General features: G+C 43.3%; 2 protein-coding genes across 11 annotated transcripts in view; one reads left to right on the top strand and one right to left on the bottom strand.

Moving 5' to 3' along the window:
• Positions 1 to 16,449, top strand: part of LOC107268630 (flotillin-2) — a 105,990-nt gene that overhangs the window by 42,408 nt on the left and 47,133 nt on the right. The window lies entirely within an intron of this gene.
• Positions 807 to 16,417, bottom strand: LOC107268619 (glucose dehydrogenase [FAD, quinone]). Of its 6 annotated transcripts, none has more exons than XM_015741576.2 (8): positions 15,889 to 16,417; positions 14,061 to 15,144; positions 11,543 to 11,707; positions 11,311 to 11,463; positions 7,591 to 11,233; positions 7,331 to 7,464; positions 5,365 to 5,401; positions 4,851 to 5,274 (listed from the first exon to the last, which is right to left on the bottom strand). In XM_015741576.2, the coding sequence occupies exons 1-5, from the start codon at positions 16,098 to 16,100 to the stop codon at positions 9,944 to 9,946; spliced, it is 2,904 nt and encodes a 967-aa protein (XP_015597062.1). In that variant the 5' UTR covers positions 16,101 to 16,417; the 3' UTR covers positions 4,851 to 5,274; positions 5,365 to 5,401; positions 7,331 to 7,464; positions 7,591 to 9,943. The 6 variants fall into 6 exon arrangements, with proteins under 6 accessions (XP_015597064.1, XP_015597065.1, XP_015597062.1 ...); XM_025085887.1 differs by having other exon boundaries at positions 15,526 to 16,029; XM_015741577.2 differs by having other exon boundaries at positions 15,903 to 16,021.

Genomic DNA, 16,449 nt, shown 5'->3' on the forward strand with positions numbered 1-16,449 from the left:
GGGGGGGGGGGGGGGGGGGGGATCATCACGAAATCCACAGTCGCCGTCTGTATTTTTTCCGGTCCAGGGATATTCGGGATCTTCCGATTATCTGGACCCCATCGTTTCACCGTGACGATTAGGAAAAAATAAATAAAATTTTATTATAAGAAATCGGTATTACAAAACTGTTTAATAGCAAAATACAACGCAACGCGTAACCCACTCTGAGCCGTGGGACTTTCTGATATATAGAATAGACGAAACTTTCAAATTGGTTGGTGGCTCTGTACAGTCCCATCAGACAGTCTTGAGCAATTCAACCGTTATGTTAATATATTCTGCATCTTTCGTCCCTGCTATAAAAATGACGCAACATATGATATTAAATCTTTGCCTCATCAATATAGGAGTTTCCAATTATTTCCAATGGTCCAATGATATCGAGTGAGTTAGAAGCAAAAGGGCGTATAAATATAGAAGACGTAGGCTCTTCAGGGAGTGGCTCCGATCAATTGGAAATATCGGTGCTGTCTCGTAGGCACCTTTTTCCTTAGCGTCCATCATTTTTATTTACGTATTTCTTATTGCCATTCCGCTCCCATTAGTCGACATTTCGTTATTACGACTACATGGATACTTTTCCCATTGGCTTTTTACCTCGTAGCCGTAATTTCCTTCTTTACTCAAAAATGCCCTATGAATAATACATTTTCTACAGAGTCTTTGAATATATATTTTTTGGAGTACCAACACTCATTATGTACACGTGACTACTGTACACTGTGAAAAGGATGAAGTTTGTGAAAACATCGTAGGCCTGCGAATCTGAACACATGTTGTTTTATTTCACAACGGTTTTCCAATCTGGCACCATGTGTAAAAAATAATTTTAAACTTCTCTTATCATGCTATTATACATTTTATATAATAATCGTTACTTTGAGTAAATTGGACTTTGGGACTGGCAGCATTGGTCTTTGTCTAGAGATTTAATGGGGAATCCATTGAGTGTTTTCTAGAACAGGCATTTCTCTTCGATTTACAAGAAGAATATTTGGCCACGTTGGGATGGCACGTGTAAAATTGACGTATCGACATGTCGATTTTATAAACCATATTAATCAGTATTTATCGCGAATATTTGTACAGAAATTAGACGACATCGGGCATCTCATTGTGTGTATATATATATATATATATAAGAAAGTGGGTTCGTGGAGTTGGTTCGAATTGTTGCTTGCAAGGAATCGCCGAGCACGTCTAGATTCTTCGTGTATTTAAAAACACCCGTTATGTCGGTCAACTCCTTCGTTGCGCGTCTAGATACATATGTACACGTTTCCTCCAAGGAATCAGTGAATTGAGATAATTCACGCGGCTGGCAAACTGAGGTTGTCCATTCTCGATGAAGCCAGCCATTGGGCCTTGATAAGATCCGAGCCCTTCTCTCCGATCATGATGACAGGAGCATTGATGTTTCCATTAGTGATCGTGGGCATGATCGAAGCGTCGATCACTCGGAGTCCCTGGACCCCGTAGACCCTCAACTCAGGATCGACCACAGCCATCGGGTCACTGGGAGGTCCCATCTTGGCCGTGCAGCTCATATGGTAAATGGTCATGGTGTACTGCCTTATGGCGCAATTCCAGTACTCGTCCGTGAACTGAGGAATGTGCTTGCAATTGGGCAAGGGCTTACTGTGGAACCTGGCACCGAACCTCCTCATGGTGGTGGTCTCCCCGAAAGCGATGGCGGCCTTGACCCCCTCGCGCAGGACGCCGACGTCGTCGGGATGGGTCAGGTAGTTGTGATACATGAGCGGATAGTCCAAAGGGTTGCTGGACTTGAGCTTGATGAACCCACGTGACTTGGGACGCAGCATCATCGGGAAGACGCCGAAGACATCTCGGTTGTTGATCTTCCCGAAGACCTCGTTGTAGAACTCGTCGGTGAGGCCGTGGGCGTTCTTGACCTGGGTCCCGCCGTCGGAGTTGGTGGATGAGGAGGTCAGCATGAACTCTATGTCGGGCCAGTCGTCGGTCTTGTTGGCGTACTTGGTGGAGATGAAGGCGACCGCCTCCAGGCCGACGCTCGACGTCAGTGGTCCATCCTCGGTGACGGCGTAGCGGAGGGCCGAGTTCACGTTCACCAGCCGGTTCATCACGATGCTGATCTCGTAGTCTATCAGGAAGGCCAGGCCCCCGACGGCTATGTGGTCCTGGAGGTTCTGACCTACCCCTGGCGAGTCTTGGATCACCGGGATCCCGACCTCCTCCAGGTGGGACCTGGGTCCAATTCCCGACAACATCAGCAACTGGGGACTGTTGATCGCACCGGCCGCCAGGATGACTTCCTTCCTCGCGTAGACTACCCGCTTCCGTCCTTCCCTTATGAACTCCACCCCGTAGGCTCTCTTCGTCTGGGGATCTATCAGGACCTTGGTCACGTGGCTCCACAGGGATATATGCAGATTCGCACGCAGTCGGACTGGTCTGACGAAGGCCTTGGCAGCGCTGCACCGCGTTCCTCTTCGCATCGTGTACTGATAAAAGGCAAAGCCCGTCTGCTGCTCGCCGTTTACGTCCACGATGTCGTAGCCCATCTCTTCGCCGGCCTGGAGAAATGCGACGCCCAGAGGCGTGTTGTACGGGGCGTCCTGAACAGTCAGATATCCTCCTGCCAACAGAAACGTCAAAGGCTACTTTCGACCGGAAGCACAATCACACAATTTCTCTTCTTCGATATAATCGCGACCTCCAATTCTGTACTTCGAAACTTTGTCATTTCTTTTTTTCATTACCTTTTCATGAGCTTCGCAATCAAAATCGGTTCTCGAATTACGAGAGACTCGCGCTCATTATATTCTTATTACGTTATCGGCCGGTTAACGTACTTTGAAAACTTTTCTGCCGGCTTGTGTTACAAGTCTGCTAATTATCATCTAACGATCCCTGACGACCATTGATAACCGGTTTCTATCTAGGCAACACTCAATTAAGCCTCGTGGTAATAACTTGATCCGAGTTCAAGACGCGAACGCAATCGAGCTCTGTGTTACGATTATTAAAATTCGCCGAGATCGACTTACGCGCGTCTCCAGAAATAGACGATTCCATTTGACCCCGCGATTACGATGTAATTACGCATGGCTGTTAGGTAATACTTGTACGTCTGTCCGAAAGAATCTAACGAGAAGAGCAACGTGAACCCTGTCGGACGATGAGATTAAGAATAAAAAGCGTTCATAAAAATGATTATTATTTCTCATAGATGGCAATCGAAGAGTCAATTATGAGATCTCTCTCTATTACTCGGTTGCCTGGATTTAAATACGCAACTTGAACGTTTTGTAATGCACTTGCGATTATATGGGAATGCAACTAACGATTGATCTTATTCACTTTATCGGGTACACTTTAGTTTATGTCAGCAAATTGCAATTAATTTCTCAAACAGTCCCGTCCGTCGAGATAAATCGATCGATCGAATATCGGAGAGAGGCAAGTGAGAATGTATATAAGTCGGATGAAAAAAAAAGGCTTGTCCAATTTTTTATCGCAACTTTTAATTTGCAGGTTTCGTATTTAACGTACATTATGCCCACTAACGAAGCTACTTTCTGGATCACTCGTTGTTATTTATTTTCTCAGACTAAACGTTCCGTGTCAATTGAACAGCAGTTCGCGATGCTCGGCTTTGTTCTATGTAATTCTCATCGTATTGATTCTGTTATTTTTACCCAAAAAAGCAAGTATCAATTTAAAGCAAAATTCTTCGCTCCGCGTATCAAAGATTCCGTGTTCTCTGAACTGTCACAAAATACTTTCTAATCCACAGCAATTACGTTGCTCAAGATTCGCATCGCATACCTACTGGTTTCACGTGCAGCAGCAACAACCTCGCGAATTAAAAGTCACTGAAAAGTCACTGGATAGTCCTATGACTGTGCACGTGGATAGAAAAAGTGACTATTCACCGTATACGTACCGGTACTGTGATATTTGGTGTTTCGTGCCAAGTAGGGATTTCTCTGGTCTTGCGACTTTTTGAAATAAGGAAGAACATCCTCGAATCCCCAGCCAGGATTACCGAAGCTCTCCCATTGGTCGAAGTCTCGTCGATTTCCCCGAATGTAGAGCATCGTGTTCAAGACGCTCGAACCACCCAGGACCTGGAAACAGTCGACAAGATGCAAGACACGTTGTATGTAAACGTCAAATGAAACTCGCGTGCATCCGGTCACTCGTGTTTCTTACGTCATTTCAATAATTAGCCTGACACGCGACAAGGTAATTCCTTTTTTTCCAGGACAAGTTTCGCAATAAATTCTGGTTAAGAATATATTTACTTGATGTTTTACGCGGAGACAAAAATTTTACAAAACTGATAACGGAGGTCAGACTATTTTCCTATGATCCTTAGCCGTCCAGATAAGGATCATCCCAAACTCACCTTACCTCTGGTCCAGCAGCATCTGCGATCGACCATTGCTTGACAGGCTGAATTCTGCGGCTGCGTCCTGTATTTCCAATCGAGTTTGCTTTTGTGCAAATACAATGATAAAATTGGCACGTCTGTTATTTCCGTTTCTTGTCCTCCAGCTTCCAACAGGAGCACGTTCCATTCTGGATTTTCCGTGAGTCTATTCACTACGACACTTCCGGCCGAGCCGCCCCCCACCACTACGAAATCATATTCCTTCCGAAGATTTCGCGTCACTTGAGGTTGATTTTCCGGGTCCATTAGGTCATAATTGTAATATGCCAATGCGGCTATTAAGGTCGGGACGAACGCGACCTTCCCGATTCCCAAAAGTACAGTCGCTGCTTTCACCGCACTTGTTATTACCGTTAGTATAGCTGCCATTTTGAGTTTTCATCAAATTTTTTTTGTTTATTTACTCACAAACTTCACGATATTTAAATAATTGCTATCCAATTTTTTTTTTTTTTCCTTATGCGAAAAATACTCTTTGGTCAAGCACAGACTTCACTACGTCGACTTACAAGGAACATCTCGGGCAGCGATTTTATTTTCTTCAGTCATTCATCATTTTTACGAACACTTTTAACGAACTGTTTATTGTACGGGAACTTAGACGAGCTTTACCCGAGCTTTTATTATTTTGAAGTTTCAGGTAATTAAATTATTACTTTTCCCTCGAAAACTGTTAACCCTGTGGAGTTTCATCGTAGTGACGTCAAGACCATTGATAAAATTTCTCCAGCAAAACGGATGCTTCGTATATTCCTCTCTTACGTAATATCCTTATCAGAGACTCGTCGTGCAATCTGAAATTATCAAAATCGTTTAGAATAAACCATAAAGCTGTCGGAAACGGATAACTTGGCGTGTATATAGGTATATGCTATAATAGTTACCTTGGTGGTCAGTTGTATAACAGTCCCATTAAGATTTCTAAAAAAAAAAATTTTTGGAAATTTAATTAATTCACTCCTATTCTATATTAAGTGCAATTCAATAAATTTGATAAGATTGCACAGCCTGACGCGTAATTAAAAAAAAAACTTTATAATTAAAAAAAAGTCCATAATCATTACGTAACGAAAGTATAAAAGATTGTCTCAACTTCCGATTATAATTATACACAATGATACCGTCACGGTACGCCTTGCGGTAAACATAACTATAATAATATTCGATACACCTAAATATCGAGTTCCTATCAAAAAAATAAATTTAGGTCACTTCATGCCTACGAACAGCGAAGTTGAAATCTTCAGTTGCGCAAGTCATTATCACTTATCTCACATAAGACTGACGTCCTGGCCCATGTTAATAGGATAACAATTTCACTTTCTCACAGATCGCCCGAACGTCTGATTCATCAATTTTACTATTTGCCATGTATATTGGACATTCGCTCAAAATAGTGGACTCTGGCATAATGTGCATAACGGGCATAAAGGCCACAGTCGGACCCATCATGATCATTGCGCAACAGCTATACGAGTCGCTACAGAGTCAGTACTGGGCATAAAGTATGGATTGTATGAAATGGCACGTCTGGAATTTGACTACGCGAAATAAAAAAAATTTTGAAAATTAATTTCGTAGCAAATGATTGAGTAGTTTTTTTTTAAAAATAAAACTGATTGACGGATTGCTAATTTTTGAAAATTTCGCAATAATGACGTCATCGATCATAATGAATTTGGCAAAGAGCCTCATTGCGAATATAATTGGTGAAAGGAAATATGTGAGTGGCGATATGATTTGAATTCTGCATAAATAATCGACTCACTCCAGCTTGCATATTTGAATATTATTATGTTATATATAGTTATATTAATATTATAGTGGATCAAGGTAATCGGGTTATTCGATGTAGACGAAATTGTGAATGCTCCTTTATAGTAGCGTATTCCGTTGTACTGGTATGTCTCTCTCTTTCGTCAGTACCACGTGCGTTCAAGGTCATGAAATTTCAACTGTACCTAATACCGAACTTCATGGGGCCCTTAAGAAATTTCTTTGTATATTAGTCACTCGTTTAAAAAATACTCTTTAGTTCAAATATCTTAAATAATGATTTTGAAGTTGTGCAATATAACATTTTTTTTCCTTATAACCGAGTCTCGATATGATGCACATATACTTTAATGGGATTTCTATGCATAACGATATGTTAGGATATTGATCGTAAAAACGATCTATAGGGAGAATTTTTTAAATATTTATCAATAATTTGCCATGACTCGATATATTGGACATAAGTAATTTTTTTTTGTAATATTCCCAAGCTCTGTGATTGCTATAGTCGATTTATTCAAGAAATACGAGAGAAAGAATTTTTAAAAAATCTTGATAATAAAATCTCCCGAGATTCAGATACACGATGCACCTTCCCACGGAAGGACACGTCACCCTACATTCTCGGTCACCGAACGCGTCTGCAATTAATATAGAAATTGGACGGATAATCGTAATGCCAATTAATACGATTAATTGTGAAACACGAAGCTTGGCGCATGCGAATAATTTCACGTGCATCGAGCATAGTGTCAATTAATATTGGATCGAAGCACTAAGTTCTACACACACGAGAAACTTTTAGCACGAATTCATTTCGACAGTTTTTTTTACGTCGATCAAATTCCAAAAATGCTAATCGTGAATATTAATAGAACGACTATAAATTGGCTAACGGTATTTAACCGGTATAATAATTGTCTGTCATTGCATCTATACTTTTCATAAGCACTACTCCCATGTCTATGCACATTATTTACAACGATAACAGGTAAGAGTAATGAACGATGATATCACGTGTCACATGAACACGCATTACGTAGATAAACATAGTATCCATAATTCTTGACTTACGCTGTTATCCACTACGGCAGCTGAAGATTGCCAATGGAATATTTGCAACAAATGAATGAAAGTCCGAAGATCCTCTATTCATTCAACCGGACATGTTTGTCAACTTTCGCGTGGACCAGAAATCGATTTGCATGCTGGAAAAAGTGTGTAAAAAAAAGAAAACAAGAAAAATAATCAAATTTGAATTATGACGAAAACCGCTGGCATTTAAACGTAGTAAAAGAAAAAAATTAGCTAAAAGTCGAAGGTGCAGTACCAACCTTTAAAGAGTCAATTAGAGTTGAGGCGAAGTCAAGTGATAGACGGTCGCTCAGTGCGATCGCACTGGTCACGAACTGGCGCAGCAGGTGAAAGCGTAAGACTGAGAACTCGCACTTAGGTTTAACGTATAAAGCACTCGCGACGGCAGCACTCTCTGCAGGAGAAAGACTTGTCTCAGCGAGAGTTCGCCTTGAGCCCGAGGGATGCGTTTTCACGTGGCCAAATATATCTGTATCTGCACGTGCCGATGAGCACGTACACAAGAATTTCCATTGGAGCAGCCAAGAACGAGTATCGCGAAAAACAGGCATGCGAATTCGAGAAAAATTGTCAAATTAAAATTCTGCATCTTCAAAATGGCGCGAGTCCAAACGTACAGGGATCTTTAAATGTTGCTCAGGTGTCGATATAGCGGAAAACAGTAACGTAAGTTAAAAAACGATACTTTAATGAGAATCAGTCGAATTTCCAAAAGAAAAAATTTTTCTTACTCGTCGTCGTCATTGAATAAAATTTTTATTGTCCTTAAAGTCATCGGTAATGGGTTTTCGCATTTAGGCAAAATTAAGAAATTACACTCGACAATACTTTCTGGTCGACTCGCTGACTTTCCAGAAATTTTGAAATTCACATTTCTCAGGTGATTTTCGTCTACTACGAATTTGACTTTGCCTCGAGCGTGCGCACGTGCGCGTATGTGAACGTTCGGATTTCAATCCTCCCCCGGTCGTCCCTTCTGTCCCATGGGGAGTCCTTCCCACGTGCTCGTGGTCGAGTCTCTCTAAACGTTTGACGTTTGCAGATTCTTTCTTAGAGACCAGACCAGAAGCGTTAGATTTGCTTTCTAACGTTGTGTCAACGTGTGTAATAGTTATTTCATGATGGAACCAGTTTCAGGCTCAGGTTTGCGGTGTACCCGGTTGTGTGTATTTCAATTTTCAAGAATGAGTTCCAGTGGGGAAACCAATTGCTTAGTCAGTATCCAGTCAATTGCACGTGGTTGTAATTTTGGCAATTTTTTTTACTTTTGAGTAAACTTCGTAAAATCAATTTTACTTTCATTGACTATATATCACAAGAGCTCGAACACGTAGAAATTTCATGCTCCTCTTCTACCTCAACGTTAGGACATTGTTATAGAAAGTCTCGAGAGACTTTGAGGTCCAAAAGTTGCGTTAACGCGGTAACAGATAGAAAATCGTCTTCACGATTACTTAAGGATGGGAATTCGTGACTATACAAAATTTCGATACGAGTGCTAATTTGCAAAATTTCAATCGCTCCGAACGTCTTGCATAGGAGAAACAAAATGACGATGCAGCCTGCTGTGACGTAATATATAGGTGTTTTTTTTTTTTATAAATACGTCATTAGCTTCTCGTTGTTGTTAAAAGTCACGGTGTCATCGCGGCTTCTCCCTACTTTTATGTCCAGTTTTTATAGCCACAGGCCACGTGTCAGTGGGTAATTTGTTTTTTTTTTTGATTAATCATTAACTACATCGACTTACTCGGTTATGGCAGTTGACTCTATTGCAACACGGATCAGATCGATGTATGTCAAAAGCAATTTCTTAAATTTTGTATCTTAAATTATTTGTCATCATTTGTTGTGTTGAAGACGGTACGCGAAATAAAAATTATATAACGTATACGTGATACACAAGAAGAAGAAGTGTATTTGATAACAAATGATAATTAACAATATAACTTTACGTTTCAATAAGATTATAGTTAGGCGCAACAACCTGTTGCTTCGATATCTACCGTCTTACAGAATCTTAGGACTGCATGAAAGATAACACTAGAATCAGAAATACGTGCGTTTGATCTTGCGAGTAAAATCGAGATTTTCACGAGACTCGTTGACAGTTGATTATACGAGTAGCAGATTGTTTTGTTGCATGGCAATTCACGCATGTCAAAATTCTGAATAAATGGAAAGGCGAGAGATTGGAGCGAATATCGATTTCGAAAATGGTTAAAATTCGACATATTTATACTATATACATGGCTCTGTCACGTGCGTTTAATCATTGGAGTGGTAGAATGGCGGCGTGTACCTACTGCAGGTGTATAATTCCCATCAAGCAGCCACTACACGTTTCATTAAAATTACTGTCTACGTATAATGTCTATGACACAGTTGGTTGATTGACCGTTTCCCAAAATCCCTAAAAGAATGGACAATTCTTTTAATGGCAACTTGAATTCGATCCCGTAAAAAATTTTAACCAATCCGAAAAATCGATATCCCAAAATCGTGACTCTGTCTCATAATCGCTTCAACGAAAGACACGTCGAAGAATGGTCAATGGTGGAAGAATGAATAAAGCGAACCACAAGGTCCAGATCATTCGTGTAACCAGTGATCCTTGATCATGTCGCTGGCTTTTTCAGCGATCATGATCGTCGGCGCGTTGGTGTTTCCTCTGACTATGATTGGCATAATCGACGCGTCCACGACCCTGAGTGCCTTGACGCCGTAGACCCTCAATTTAGGATCCACCACCGCCTGGGGGTCTTCCTTGGGTCCCATTTTGCAAGTCCCAACCGGGTGATAAATGGTCCCGGTATATTCCATCAGGACGCATTCCCAATACTCGTGGGTCCCGAACTTGAATTTTTGGCAAGCCGGAAGGGGCGCGTCTATCAATTGAAATCCGTGTTCCTTGAAGGACCTGGTATCAAATAGACGCTGGGCTATTTGTATTCCAGCTACCATGGCGTCCAGATCGGGGTAAGCCGTGAAGTATTTCGGGTAGATCAACGGCTGACCCCAGACTGGATCGGTATCGTTCAGCTTGAGGTAGCCCCTGCTCTTGGGACTCAACAGAATGGGTCTTATGTTGATCGCGTCATAATACGCCAGTGGCTCCACGGCAGTTTCGCCAAACTCGGCAGGATCAGTCAAGAAGTCCTTGATGTTGCTCGCGTCGAAGGCGTACTGTATGTCAGGCTTGTCGAACCCATGCTGGTACAAAGTTTGCGCAAAGACACCGCAGGACAAGGACCCAGTCGCGGACAAGGGACCCATGTGGGTCTGCTCGTAGTACTTGAGGTCCTTTAACTTTCCCTCGTTGTTCTTGGCGGTGGCCGTCTTGTTCGTCAGTGCGATAACGAATCCGTCCATGGTCACGTGATCCTGAAGATTGTGCCCAACGGCAGAATCGTAGATGACCTGGATCCCGTGACTCTTCAGTTCCTTCGCAGGACCCACACCCGACAGCATGAGGATCTTCGGGGAATTGAGCGCGCCGGCCGACAGGATCACTTCCTTCCTGGCAAGGGCCACTTTTACGAATCCAGTCCTGGTCGACATGTACTCCACTCCAGTGGCGTGCTTGGTCTTAGGATCGATCAGGATCCGGGACACGTGGGCCTGAGTCTCGATCACCAGATTCTCTCTCTTGTATCTGATCGGCCTTATGAAGGCGCCGTTCGTGCTCTGCCTACTCCCGTGGATCGACGTCGATTGCAGCTTCATCACTCCCAGCTGCTCCTCGGCATTGGAGTCCACTTCCCTGTAGCCCAGTTCCTTCCAAGCGTCGATCAAGATGTCCGCGTTCTTATCGTCGTACGGGAACCGCTCGACGTTCTGATAACCACCCTTGCTGTGGTAGTGCGGATTCTCCTTTAGGATCTGTAAAAGAAAGCTCGATCGTATACCTCAATTTCCGGCCACCTCGTCCAGCCAGGCTCATCAGAGTCATTCCGTACGTCGTGATCCTCGTTGTTCTCCGACTTGAGGAAGTACGGGAGGACGTGATCGTAGCTCCAGCCGTCGTTTCCCTGCTGCGCCCAATCGTCGTAATCCTTCCGGTTTCCACGTATATAGATCATATAATTGATCGTACTGGAGCCTCCCATTACCTGGATCAAAATTTTGTCGAATAAGGAAAATTGAACGCTAGATGATATCTAGTTATTTATTTATCTGATATGACGTCACCTTGCCCCGAGCCCAGGGACAGGTCTTCCCGCGTCTCGATCGACACGAGTGCTTCTCCGGTTGCGTTCGATACTTCCAGTCGATGTTGCTGGCCTGAAGCATCGAAGCGAATGCCGGTACATCGGCAACCTCGGGTTCTTCTATACCGGCCTCCAGTAGTAATATCTGCGAATAGTGCGGATGGATTGTCATTCGGTCGCTTATCGCCTTATCCGACCTAACGGCGACGAGAACCGCCAAGACACTTTGACTAATCGAGTCTTCGATTCTTACGAAAGATTTCACTTCCCTTCGCTGCTTTTGGAAAAAGGAATTTTTTTTTCTCTTTGCTTACGCAAACCCCTCTTCGTATATATTTCACGCACAGCTTGGCAGCACAGTGAAATGGGCTGATCCAAATGGACGGAACTTTTTTGTACCTTCCGAATATACCGATTTACGTCACGCTCTTTCCGGTTGAATAATATCTTTTTGGCTGTCCTCGCAAATTTTTGGAAAAAAAGCTTAATCTTTCGCGTTACCGTCTCCAAGCGTGCTAGTCTAGTCCGTCGTCGGGCTAAGTGGACGGATCTTTGACTGGCTAATTAATTTTGCAATATTTCTCATTTATAATTAATGATTTAATTACCGCCTTAAACTACGATCTATATTTTACGCAACCCGAAGAAATTGCTTGGATGATGAAAATATATTTTTCTTTTTAATTGCGACGTCACATTTATTTTGCAATGCTCCAAGTCTTTTGCCGTACCCCAACGATTAATTATGCAAAGGCGCGGAATATGTCTGTAATGGATATTCTAATAGGGAAAGAAAAGAAAAACCTTAAGGCTTTACCGTCGATAAATATTTCATTATTTTCTGAGCGCAACCTCCCTTGGGCAATTGAGCGCATTCTCACGCGTCGATCCACAAGGTAGGCCGAGTCCTTGATTTTCGGTGCAACTCGGATTTTTCCTATTTAACTCCACGACTCTCTTGCGCAAACGGATTGCGAAAATTTCTCGGGAATTTCGAAAAAAGTACAAAATAATAATCGTCTCGAATCGCTGCCCCGTCGTTTCACGTGAAACCGATTCAGTGTGCTTTTTGCAAAATTTCAACCGTTATATGGTTGCACATGGTTGTCTGCATGACGCAATGTCAAATTGACAATAAGGAGCGTAGCTCTTGTTTTAACGATTCTCAGATTTTGCATAACTCTCTCGTTTCCTCGCCACGGCGTTAGGTTCTTGGGATTAGGCAGATTGCTATTCAAATGGGAGTACACGTGCTCCGTCAGTTTTGCGCAATAATGACAAACAGCGAATTATCCCTCAATGAAATTGTTCCTTGGCCACGTTACCAACTGCACCCGAATGGCGGCCGAAACACGTGTGGGTAAGGAGAAATACCGAACGTTTCTTTGTTTTACGAGAAATAAATTACTAGAGAGTCCTGCAGCACAAAGTTGCTACTTCATGCAAAACACTTGGAAACGTTCTACTTTTACTGTAAAATGCGTCCAGCTGTAAGTTAACGTTTACCTGTGTTACTTGACAAGGATCGTTTGTCTACTGCGGGGAAAGAAATCGTTTTGACAAAATCGTCGAGATTTATTTTTTACAAGGATTTGCCCTTTTTCACGTCCTATTGAGTTACCTACATGTATATGAATTTGTAGGGTCGGTCGCCTTCGAGTTTATCGAATATATCGAATATATCGAATATATCGAATATATCGAATATTCTTGCGTCCAACGGAATCCAATGTTAAGTAACTGCCGAACGTTCCAGTTCAGCACTGTTGAACACATAGTTGTTGCTCCAACGATTGGAATGCTCGTGTTCGGGATACGCGTTCACTTTTGTCCAGGCTTAGGTGTGGCCTTTGGCTTCGTATTGTGTTCGGATAGATTGCACAACATGCGCTTTTAGCGTAGATTGCGTATTGGATGTGGACGATAGAAATTTTATTAGATTTTAATGGAACTTCGTCTTTGGGCAATCTCGAAATTCCGGCATCCCGATTCTTGCCAGTCGACACGTCTGCTGCGAGTTTTACTGCTGGGAAACTGAAGAATAGCGAGGGACTCCATTTCGTACGATTCGAAGATAATTAATGATGATAATGCTGAATTGTGCAATATTACGGAACTGTCCTATCGCCGCGTGATTCGTCTCTATGAAATTTCCCCAAGTAGACGTATATGCAATTGATCGAGCGCTAAATTCAGTAAACTCAATTGTGCGATTTAACCTTTTTACTGGAAAACTTTGAAAAATAAGATCAAATTCGTGATAGTAAACCATATAACCCAATCTAATGATTTTCTTGAACGAAAATCGTTACAGTGAACGATCCAAATTGGTTGGATGAAAAAAGAAATATACTTAAGAGATATGTAAAAGTGTTAGATTCAAAATTTGTATTGGCCACACGTTAAAGAAGATTAAGAATGTGAAAAAGTAGCTCCGGCAAGAATTCTCGAAGCAAACTAAAAGATATGTGGATCGTGTAGAAGAAAGAGTTACGTACCTTCCACTTTTTAATTTCGGACAGCCGATTGGCCAAGACGCAACCGGCGGAACCGGCGCCGACGATAACGAAGTCGAACTCCTTGGGCAAGAAGCCTTGCTGCTTCGGGAAAAGAGCCTGAGTCAGTTCAATAGCAGCCGTGGACAACGAAAGTAAATTATTCTCGGAGTAGGCGCCCTGGACGTCCTCGACGTCCTCGACGTCCAGCTTCCGCAGGCGTTCGCTCGTTTGGCCAATGTTCTTCTTCCAGTTGTCATAAATGGCGAAACCAGTACCGAAACCCGAGTCGGAGATTTCCTCGAGCCGTTCGACAACAGGGATGACGTCAGGCTGATCCTGGCCGCGTCCAGAAGCAGCGACTCGTCGCCCGTCAGGCTTGACCTCTGCCAGATCGTCGTTCGGTTCCTCCCCGTAGGAAAGTGGAGGATACAGGGGCATCGAGTCCTCGGAATTTCCCAGTAGGAACGAGGCCATTTCTCGATAAATCACAGGATCCTCAGGCGTCTCGTAATTCGCGCTCCTTGATTCGTAATTGTAGTCGTCATTTTCTCTATCCTCGTATCCGTCCCGTTCTTCGATTCCGACTGGTTGCGACAAACTGGACTCCGTCGTATAGTAACTCGAGTATTCGCCAACGAGCGGCGCTCCGCGTCCGGCGTCGGTGGGCTCCTGACTTTGCGTCCCGACCCGGAACCTCCTCACAGGACTACTCGAGCTGCGACCATGGTCGAAATGGCTGCCAGAGGTGACTGGCTGGAGATTCGCCCTTTGACCCGAGGCTGGGAGCCCAAACGTCGACATGTAATAAGCGTACGGATTTGTGGCGTCGACGTCGGCCGCCTTGTTGCTCTGCGCGTTCGTCGACAATTTTCGACCGTAGTCGAGATTCCTGAGCGGCGAATACAACGACGAGGACAACTTTTTCGAATGGCCCATGCGACCGTCTCTCGACTTGCCCAGAAGTTTGGCTACGATCGCCAGGAACATGTAGGATGCCGGCTGGCAGCTGGAGACTGTCGTGTGGGCTGAGCATAATTCTGCCAAATTTGGCGGAACCCAAGACATTACGAGACAACTGGAATTTCTGCAACATGTAACGCGGAAAAGATGGTCATCGTCTCCGAGCATTTTTTACTGGGATTGAAGAATCAAAAATTTTATTTTTTTCATTTTTAATTTCCGGACGTTCTTCCCTTCGTGATAATCGAAACAGATCGATTTGAGCGCCGATACCTTTCTCCAACCATTTTCAGTTCAGTTCCGTAGGACTTTCTCTCCCGTAACGGTATAGACATTTTCCTGAGCTACTACAAAATTTATGACCGCGTAAAAGCAAGAAAAATCAGAAAAAAACTAATTAAAGTCTCATGAATTTTTTAACGGTACATTAAAAATATCGAAGTTCCTAGTTATCTAACTTACTGTAATGCCAGAGTAAGAAAGTTTAGTGAAAAGGATTCCTCACCTATCTCGAAAAATCGAGAGAAACGTAGGGAAACTTTTAAAAAAATTTGGAAAAAAAGCTCACTGCCTCTCCTCAACTTTTCCACTGTCATTCACTTTGCTCACGTCCTGCGCGTCCAATTAATAAAGATCCTGCATTCGTTGTCCATTAACCTCAGCACCGATTAGCGAGACTCGCATTTACTTCACAGCCAATGAAATCCTCGATTCCGATTTATCCCTCCTTTTGAATTAGCGGATATCGAAGAAGCAGCTGTCGTGTATCGTTGACGTCTCAGTTAAATTTATACGAATCGCCGTGAGAAACGCTGGAATTTCCTTCGAAGAAGGAAGAATACTCAAATCCCAGAAAGGAAAAACTCACTGCGCGCCGTGTACCTTAGCGATCGAACGTTTTGGCAATCGCTGCGCTTTCGCGTGTCTCTTCGGTGAGTCCAGAAGAACGAATGTCCTGACTCTGCTCGGCGACGTCGGTGTTAACCATTCGGGAGGCTTAGTCCAGCTTGGCCGCGATGTCGCCAATCCTCCGGAGCCCAGATTCCTCTTTCTCATTGTCTCGTTGTCCCATTGTCTCATTGGTTCATTGGTTCGCTGCTCGTCCAGTCCCACTATTTCCAGTCCTTCGGTTCTCCCGCCCAACTCAGTCGGATCTTTTCTTTCCTCCGTAGACCCACGGATTTTTTATCCTTCTACTTCTTCCGCTCTTTTTTCCCACCTGGGTTTTCCTTTTCATTTCCCCTTGATCTTTCGTCTTTCCTTTCGAATCTCTCAATTTCCTTCTCGCACTCCTCTTTGACACCTCGGAGGCTTCGGGTCCAGCCGCGCAGCAGCTCAAATGACAAGGATCGCGAATACCCGTGAACAATCGATTTATCACCGTGGGATTTTTTTGCCGTAATTGAATGAGGATGAAGGTGTGGGGGGG

This window comes from Cephus cinctus, unplaced genomic scaffold, assembly GCF_000341935.2.
Source record: "Cephus cinctus unplaced genomic scaffold, Ccin1 Ccin1_scaffold0575, whole genome shotgun sequence".
NCBI classification, from domain to species: Eukaryota; Metazoa; Arthropoda; class Insecta; order Hymenoptera; family Cephidae; genus Cephus; species Cephus cinctus.